At 39.5% G+C, this 9,523-nt stretch overlaps 1 protein-coding gene across 3 annotated transcripts; it reads right to left on the bottom strand.

Moving 5' to 3' along the window:
- Positions 1-259: 259 nt before the first annotated feature.
- Positions 260-9,226, bottom strand: LOC102605540 (probable helicase senataxin). Of its 3 annotated transcripts, none has more exons than XM_006353948.2 (8): positions 9,053-9,226; positions 6,050-7,782; positions 4,672-4,851; positions 4,148-4,243; positions 3,904-4,069; positions 3,694-3,826; positions 1,844-3,607; positions 260-1,729 (listed from the first exon to the last, which is right to left on the bottom strand). In XM_006353948.2, the coding sequence occupies exons 2-8, from the start codon at positions 7,428-7,430 to the stop codon at positions 1,313-1,315; spliced, it is 4,137 nt and encodes a 1,378-aa protein (XP_006354010.1). In that variant the 5' UTR covers positions 7,431-7,782; positions 9,053-9,226; the 3' UTR covers positions 260-1,312. The 3 variants fall into 3 exon arrangements, with proteins under 3 accessions (XP_006354010.1, XP_006354012.1, XP_006354011.1); XM_006353950.2 differs by having other exon boundaries at positions 3,904-4,066; XM_006353949.2 differs by lacking the exon at positions 9,053-9,226 and adding an exon at positions 8,855-8,963.
- Between the last annotated feature and the right edge of the window lie 297 nt (positions 9,227-9,523).

Raw genomic sequence — 9,523 nt, 5'->3', positions numbered from 1 at the left:
TCAAATATGTTATTATAATACATATGTAAGCTATATTTTTTTTTTATCTTTAATCCACACTAGGAATAGTTTTAGCAACATTAAGCATTCCTACAGTTGTATATTAAATCATTAACAATGTCAGTTTAGAAGTGTTATATGAACACAGGAGTAATTTGTTGATGAAAGTGCTACACGTAGTTAAGAGAATTTGAACTAAAACGCACCATCCTTTTTGAATTTTTCATTGATGAATGTCATCGAACATACAATAAATGAATTGAACATGGAAAAGGGACACGGTTAATAAAAAGACAAGATATGAACTTCAAGATTTCATTTGAGAAAGGATAACAAAAAGTACTGCAACATTCCTAAGTATGAGACTACCACCTAATGAAAAGAATTATGCTCTCCACACGAATATGTACAGAACTAGTTGCTATCTTCCAGGTCCCTCCATATCAACATTTGGGACTCTACTCAGTCAGTTTATATGTGTTCCTGTGACTTGCTCATCAGCAGCTCGTAATGGTTCTGCAAATCACAGACTTGCCATCTGACCAGAGTTCCATGTTCGGAGCCTTCAATGAGTTCGGTAACTTTCTGAAACAATTTCCCCACATGGCCAAGCTCAGTTCTCTCTCTGTCCTGGGCTTCTTTCATGGACTAGTTGTCTTGTCAAGGCCAGACATACTACTTACACCATGCTGCAAAGTCTCTAGGGTCAGTCTCGATGGTATATATCATCAACAGAGAAGCAATCATAGAGGGTTACCATTTTCCAGCCAAATGGCTGTATATTCAAGATCATTTGCTGAGATAAGCTTTTTTCCTTCTCATCCCAACCGAAGCAAGCATATACTAACATCATTTATTTCAAACATTTACCATTATAATCTGTCAGCAAAAGAACTTCAGGCACGACTGAGCTCCCATGCTCAAAGTCCAATTAACTGGTTAAAGCTTCCAACAGTACCACCATAATCAACCAGGATCTCTTCCTTTCTGACATACCCGCCAATTCTCTTCATTGACAAGAATTCTTTTGTCAAACAATATTCTGAACAAGAAATCAGCTGCTTGACCAGCTGTGTTATCAACCTCTGTCCAAGCCAGGAGCAAAGTCTTCCGGAAAAAAAACAGCTTCCTTACTTCCATATAGCCTTCCATTCTTGCATCACCAAGGAGTACTTTATACCAAACCATGTTGCACATAAGATCAGCATGTGTAGCTGTGCCATCAACCAATCTCCTAGCAAGGAGCAAAGACACCATCAGGAACAAAAATGATTGGTCCCTGTGATATGCGGCACATATTCATGGACACCAACTACAGGTCTCTTCTCCCAATTCCAGCTGTATTTTGCCTCCTCTGTATACCATTTTGCCAGGCATCTCTAGATCTATCAGCAGGTTGATCAAAATCATTCAACGAATTGTCCAGTGATGGCTTAGGAGGCCTATAACTTCCATTCCTTACATGTAATGCATTTGGTTTTTCATCATCTTCTGAAGGTGTTCCTGACCTGGGCTCCATGTGTGGATCATATATTCTATGTCGTAACCCAGATCTTAAACCTCGATTATTAGACATATTGGTCGGTGGAGGAGCATGAGAAGCTGCCTTGGGTAGCAAGAAGTCCTTAGGCAAAGTATCCATGTCCATGTAACATTTTCTGGTTTTGGCATCAGCAATCAATGCAGCCCAATCTTCTGATTGCACCAGAGCATTGGCATTACCCATTACCTGTTAAGAGAACAATAAAGATTAAAGTTAATATTGACTCATATGTTGCCGTTTGAACATATATATTATGACTATATAGCATTATGCACATAAACAGAGACTGAAGTAACATACCCAAAGAGCTCGTCTTGCACGAGTAAGAGCAACATTCATTCGCCGTATATCTGCAACAAACCCAACCCCATGACCTGAGGCACGCACACATGACATTATAATAACATCACGCTCTTGACCCTGGAAAGCATCCACAGTATTTATGTAAATGTCCTTTCCTTCTTCAGAATTTAAAACATCCCCGAACTCCCTTTGGAGGCATTTAAGTTGCAGCTTGTATGGAGTGATTATACCTACAGTAACCTTCCCAACACCAAGAGATTTACAAGTCTTTTGAAGATGCTCATACAAACGAAGACAGAACTGTGCTTCATGTGTATTCTGATATGAAACAGATCCACCTCTATGAGATTCCCGACCATGTGTAATGTCATAAAAGATGTAAGGCTTCAGTAAAGGCTCCTTGTAGTAAACTTCGTCAGGCAGATTCACAACACTTTCACTATCACTAAGGCGGCCTTGATAAAAGTACCTAGAAGGAAAATCCCTAATTTGTGGGTGCATCCTGTACTGCACTGATAACAACATAGTTGGGCAGCCTGCTTGCTGAAACCTCTCAAAGAGGCTTCTACTGTACATCAAAGTTCCAGCTGCTTTGCTGATAACCGTAGCAGGAAGCTGCTGCGGATCCCCAACAAGAACACATCGTGCTGCACCAAGAGAAAGAGGAGGAAGGACTCCTACTTCACTGGCCTGGGCTGCTTCATCAATGACTACCATGTCAAAACCATGGGTAAGACGAGAGAATAATTTTCTCCCACTACTTGAAACAGTAGTGAAAACAATTTCAGCTTCATTGGCAAAACTAGCCTCCAGACTAGCACGAGCTTCCTCCATGTTGAAATTGTTACCACCACGGAACCTACTCTCTAAAATCAGAAGGCGGGACATCTCCACCAGTATTTTATCTCTATTCTCAACCACTGCCGCAAGGTTCTGCAATAGAGTATCTCGATTTTGGTCCCTAGCCATAAGAACATCAGGGTCAACTCCAACAGATCCCTGTGCACGACCAGCAGCTGCAGCAACTGTTAGTTCTCTTTGAAGGCCAGCTATCTGCTGCGACAACTGAGCTTCACGAGCTCTCAACTGGTGCATCCACCCATAAACTTCATCACGACTCTTCATCAAAAGCTGTTCAGTTCTCCGCTCCACAGAAACTGCTTGGGCGGCACGCGTTTGGGAATCCACCCCAACTCGTGCAACATCAGGTCGATAAACTTTCATCTCACCGTCAATGAATCCACGATCAAGAACACGTGCAAGAAGCTCGTCAGTTGCAGCATTTGAAGGAGCACAGACAAGCATTCTAGGTTTTGGACATAGCTTTGGGAGGGTTCTGAAGAGATTCTGATCCATGCTTAGCAGGACTTCATCAATGGATCCAGTAACAACATTATCGGAGTTATTCTCGTTATTCTGCTTATAGCTTTCAGGAGCTAGTTTCTTGAGCAATGCTGTGTAATAGTGCTGATACTGAACAAGATGGATAACATTCAGCATTCCCCACACTGTGTGTGTTTTACCTGTACCAGGTGGCCCTTGAACTAGAGTAAAAGGCCATGGATCTTGCCTCTTTGTCATACCATTAGTTCCAGCAGCTGTATGCGTTGCAGCCCACTGGATTGCTGCTAACTGTGGTTCATTAAAGGTCCTGTGCAAGTGGTCAGTAAAGTTTGGTGTAAAGCAGTCAGGCATTGCCGGTGTCTGCTCTTCATACTTAGGGAAGTGCTCCGGACTTGGCTGAAGAATTGCATTTTGCATCTACACATAAGACCATAATTCTTTATTCAAACTGGTAAACAGGCAGAAAAGTAATTTCCAGGAAAGAGCTGGCTTTAAGATATAACCTGTAGATTGAGACGCCGAAATGCATGTAAAGCTACATATTCTCGTTGGGTGGTAGCTAGAGAACCCAGAACAGTCAGAAACCAGATGCCTCTTGGTTGCAGTTTCCGCAGTATGTGATCACTACCAATATTGCTGAAAGAACAAAATACAAAAACGTTTAGCTCACTAGTAACGGAAGGCGGAAGGAATTAAAAAGCCTAATCACTGACCTGTTGGTGTCATACGGATCTCCAACATAGAAGTGCAGGATGGCTCCGGCAGGGTCTCGAGTATCAATAGGTATGTGTCGCCTCACAGTACCAGCCACACGACCACTAATTTCAGGCTCATCACCATCCCCGAATGTTGAGGTGCCACTTCTCCGTGATCGGACTGCTTAATTGGTACGAAAATATTAAGAAGAAACATAGGGAATTTGAAATACACACCAACAGAATGTTATATAGTACCAACCTGATCCAGGACGTGGAGTGGAGAGAACTGCTACATCTCCCTCTTTGAATAACCACTTCCACTCACAATCTGGAAAAAGGATTACATCATACCATCCTGTGCAGAAGGAACACAGTGCTGATTAGAAAGGGAGGAAAAGAAATTCAGCCAGGCCGACCAAAACTTCCTGGCTCTTAAACTTTCTCTTTAATGTGTGTGTGTGCATGTTACTCTCTCAGAGTGAAGCCATTCTAAGAGTAAGCTATATTAAGTGGACCTCCCAAACACTTCTGTTATCCTCGATACAGTAAAATTTGTCATGCTTGATACTCGAAAACCTAGGAAAACCTAGAGATAAAATGAAAAAATGAATCCCTCAAGAGCAGCTCAAAGTCGCAACATTAACTGTTCGACCTCCTTCGTCCCCACTGAATGATGAGGGAATTGAATAGCTTCCCAAATATGTATTTGGTATAAACAAAGTTGTTCCTCATATCCAAGTCAAAGGATAAAATAAATATATAAATAAAGTTGCCACATTATACCTCTTTCTCGCCGTTCAATATTTTTAATATGGACCCTCACATGGGTTCCTGTGTCAGCCATCTCCTCCCAAGTACTGTACAGCTGTGCCCGGCATTCCTCAAAGAGCAAGGGTTCAAACACCTTAACATACTCTTCCACAGATTCAAACTGACCAGGTACACACTGAAGCTCCGCTTCATCTGACATGAAGAGAGAAGTTCACCCCTTAATAATACACCATATGATGGAACTTCATGCACCACACCACGTTTTGACATAACAAAGGCAAATAAGAAATTGAAAAAAAAAATCCTTATGAGGCTCAAGGAGCAGTACAATGCGACTCGCTACTCAACATGCCTAAACAGGCGCTTCAGAGGAGCAAACCGAAGAATCATTAAACAATAAAGTTAGCTAACACAAAGATGTACTCAGAACTTTATCCTGATACATATGAACAGGTTAGTCATGGAAATCATGAAAAATACACTAATAATCATATAGCCAACTTTGAGATGACACAAAAATTCTTCCATCCCACAAGCTATCCTGATGATTGAGATGCCCACCAGATGAAGCTGGAGGATCCCCTTTGCTATGCATGGGCCTGAGTAATATAAACACCACCACTTAATAAACTAAAGCAGTAAATCCTGCCTCACCAAGCATCCCATAGGACAGGAAGTTAAATATGGCCAGTAAAACAACCTAGAAGAAAGTGGTAGTATAAAAACACATGTTATTGAATACACTTGAACCATCATAAGGAAACTGACTGATCATACAAGAAAGAGAGATGCGACAATGTTCAGCTGGTAAAATGGTACCAGTTTATAGCTTTCCAATGAAAACAAAAAGAAAGTTTTACGATCCAGAACACTTGAAAAATGAAAAATACAACATAAAAGAAATTTAAAGGGTTAATAGATCTTGAATGACCACTTCGGTCCAGTGCCCAGTGGGAAAAAACACATACTTGCTTCTTCGAATAAAACCTAGAGCAAAGATGAATTCCATACTATCTCATGACACAATCATTATTATAGAGCACAAGAAAAAGTGAAGGGATTTTTGCTTGTGCACCACTCATTCTAACAATTTTCTAAGGAAATGCAAAATTTTGATAAAATAAATGCTCATCTCCCATCACATACCTTACTAGGCACAGTAAGAGCAATGCTCTATTGAAACCTAAGTTGGAGCATCAGAAAGCTGGACATACCCCAAACAAGAATCAACAGGAAAAAGTTTATATGCTAAGATAGCTTAAAAAGCACAGAGAAGAAAAAAAATTCAAGACAGAAGACTAACGAAGCAAATTTTGATTCAACAAAAAGTAATGGTAATAATCACAATGATAAAAGATGAGAATAATAATCAAGTGGAACTCAAAAGTACCTGGATGTTGCCAAAACTTCTCGTTTGTCACCTCACGAATAAGGCGTTCTACAGATGTATCTTGGCACAGGCTACTTACTATAGGTTGCTTCTTGGATGGAGGTTTTTTGGCTCCCAATTTTGGTTCCATGGAATTTTGACTGGTCAGAGCAGGCTTCCTACCAGGAAACTGTGAATTTCTATTTTGCCTCTGATCTGTGGGATGTTTCCAAGAACTCTGTCTAGGTATAGGTGGTGTTTGAGCCTCAGACGTGAGGTCAGTAGCACTATTCAATCGTCTTGGTCGACCTAGAGGTGCTAGGTTCACATCAGCACTGGATTCAGATCTAGAATCATTAGATTCCATAGGCAAGTTTCCTTCATTAGTCGAATCAATTTGTTTCATATCTTTGACAAGTACCTGACTCTGCTTTTCCCCATTCTTTTCAGAAGGCGAAGGAACATTACGAGACTCTTTCACAATGCGAGTTGTAACAGGTGCTGGGAAATTTTGGCGCCTAGCAATACTTTTTTGAGAACCTGCCTGTTTAACATCTTCCAAATCAAGAAACATGGTCTGCCTACTGCGCTTCTTTCCCAGCATCATTTCCTTCTGCTGGTCAACCTTAGGACGCTTACCAAAATTGTTAGCACACTTCAATGCATGACTTGCCTCAACACCTCTAATCTCTCTATGCTTTGGCACCTGCCCAGAATCCTCCTGACCGTCCATGGTGATATCAGCTTTACTACTGGTTTCAGAATTTCTGCTACTATTGCTTTTCCTGTCACTTGTATCACGATCTAATTCTAAAGAAGAAATATTGTAATTTTCACCATTCCCTTTCTCGTTATCCTGAGAAGCATTATCAACAGAGCCAACTTTATCACTATTGCTCACCGGCTCAACTGCTGATTTCTCCTGCGAAGCTTTATCAACATCAGTATTCGACTTATCATTCAAGCCACAATTTTTATCCGCATATGTTGAACCCTCTGCATCAGACCATTCACCTTCTTCCTTTTCAGTCACTTGCATATCAAGAGAGTTAAGATCTGGCTGGATCAAAGACTTCATTGTATGTTCCTGACTTGATTTAGATAATGAAGCACCACCCGAAGTTGAGGGGCCACCACTCCCATGTTCCTCGGGAGCTCTAGATGCCTCTGCACCTTTTGACCGAACAAAGGGCTGAAAACCTGAAACGGAAGAGGCATGGGAAAATGCATGATTGTTTACTATCCCCGGAGGATCAACAGAAGATGCCAAAAACTCAGAAGTGTTGGTACTAGAAGAGGGAACTGCTCTCTGAGGCTGTAAACAGAGGACACCATCATTAACCTGCTCATCCTCAGCAGGGGGTTCATTAAGATCAAACAACGCCCTTCCTTTAGAACCCATCTCAAATATAATTGCATATACACTGAACAAAAAGAGCTTATACCACCACCTCTTGCAAATATTTAATTCTCGCAGAGCTATTGACAACTATTCTAACCTCTTTATCGCTCAAAGATCATTAAAAGCAAGAAAGACTGCAATTTGGGGAATGCAACAAACTTGATTAAAGGACAAAAGTCACATCCATCAAACACATAGGTTTGCAATTCACTCTACAACATAAGGCTTACATCATCGTCGTCTATTTGGAATACTAAAATCATGAAGCAAGTGAATTTCTTTAGTAGCAGTCAGCACTCACAAGTCACAGCTACAGTTGCAAAATCTTAAAACAGGAACGTATAGTTATAGCCTGCATGATCAAATTAATATTTCAATCAGCAATTCATCTTTCAGCAGAAAAAAAAAAGGAAAACCAAAAAGAGACTCAGGCATGCTATGATCGGGGAGTTAAACTCTTGAATCTTGATTGTTACAGTAGCTCAAAGATTAACTGTGTCATAATCAATGAAACAATAAAGAGAAGGCAAAAAGACACTGAAAAATCATCATCAAGCTCAAGCCCTAAAAATATCTGCAAGTTCAAATCCTATGAAACACCATGCAATTACGAATGAGCCTCAACAACCAAATACGAGGAAAAACAACTACAGAACTAAGAGGAAGGAAAATGGGCTACTGAGATTGCACAAATTCCAAAGAAAGTTATCAGTTCATTTCAAAATTGGTGCCTATATTTCTCCTCTCTTTTTTTTACACCTCGACTAATTCCAAGAGTAACCACCTCCCACCAGCACCACGTATCAGACAAATGGGACACCTCAATTGGGATTCGAACCTGAGGCCTCAATGTTCTCAAACCTACTTCACTAACCACTAGGCCACACCCATTCCCCTTGGGGTGCAATTCGTTCCTATATTACACATGATTTTTCCAATCTGTATATGAACTATATCCAAATGCATAAAAATTATGTATGTCAACATTCTCTCATAGCCCTCCAAAAGATCTACCCATATTCCCTTAACAAACCCTAGCCTCAATCATTCACATCTATTAATCCACCATTACAAACTCATCAAAACAACACATAAACAGTCCTATCTTTTCATTTCCCCACAATAAAATATACAGCAAGTAATGCAACAAACAGTACCCAACTCCACAGAATGAATGATGCATCAAAAACAAATCCAACCAATGTGACAAAAATACACTCAGTACATAAATAATACAGCTAACAACAACTATCACCCAACTAAATCACCCCCAACACCTTTCCAGATTAAATACCAGATTGAACCCTACCAATCAAAAAATTCATCAAACAGATTCAATCTTTACCAATTCCAATTAGGGTTTCCAATAATCTAACAACCAATCAAAAAAAATAAAAATTTACTCAAACCATTAGTCAATTTACCAAAGAAATTCTCAATTCCACACACACTATTCACTTCAGATCAAACCCAATTTAATCCACTAAATAGTCACTTTTTCGATCTATTTTTCAACAAAATTTATTCGATCTATTTTTTATTTACTCTTTTACTATTAATTATATATTATTATTTATTAATCAAATTGTGTGGAGAGAGAGAGAAAGAGAAGGGAAAAGTACCTCCAAACAGCACCACGAAATCTAGAAAGGGTCAAAGAGAAAAAAAAATTATTAATATAAATAAAATTTTGATTTTATTTATATTAAAATAATAAATTTCTCTTATTTTTACTATATAGTTTTTGTGCTTTGTATATCTGTAGAGAAAAAAGCAGAGAGTTTTTTCTAGAGAGAGAAAGAAGAGAACACAAATGAAAGTGAAAAGAATAGAGTGGGGAGAGCCCTATTTATAGGAAAAATACAAAGGCCCATGTGGCCCGCCGGAGAAAACGCCGATCACCGTTAATTTAATTTTTCCGGCAGATACTTAATCTGACGGCGTTCACTTTATCTTTTTAATTTGATTAAATTAAACCTACTTTGTCTTTTTCATAAGAAGTATAATAATGATTTGGTGTACGTAAATACCCTTTGGTTTTTCTTTATTTACAGAGTGTAAATAATTAATATTGGAGAGTAAATTTGTTATTT

The sequence above is a fragment of the Solanum tuberosum genome, unplaced genomic scaffold, assembly GCF_000226075.1.
Source record: "Solanum tuberosum cultivar DM 1-3 516 R44 unplaced genomic scaffold, SolTub_3.0 scf00164, whole genome shotgun sequence".
Taxonomy (NCBI): domain Eukaryota; kingdom Viridiplantae; phylum Streptophyta; class Magnoliopsida; order Solanales; family Solanaceae; genus Solanum; species Solanum tuberosum.
This window is presented reverse-complemented; position numbering and strand designations above follow the sequence as displayed.

Excerpts from the sequence above, each read along its gene's own strand:
- LOC102605540 (XM_006353948.2), bottom strand. The coding sequence starts at position 7,430 with ATGGGTTCTAAAGGAAGGGCGTTGTTTGATCTTAATGAACCCCCTGCT. Across the intron at positions 3,827-3,903 it reads GATCCGTATGACACCAACAG|CAATATTGGTAGTGATCACA; the intron begins GTCAGTGATTAG and ends TTGTTCTTTCAG. Across the intron at positions 1,730-1,843 it reads GTGCAAGACGAGCTCTTTGG|GTAATGGGTAATGCCAATGC; the intron begins GTATGTTACTTC and ends TTCTCTTAACAG.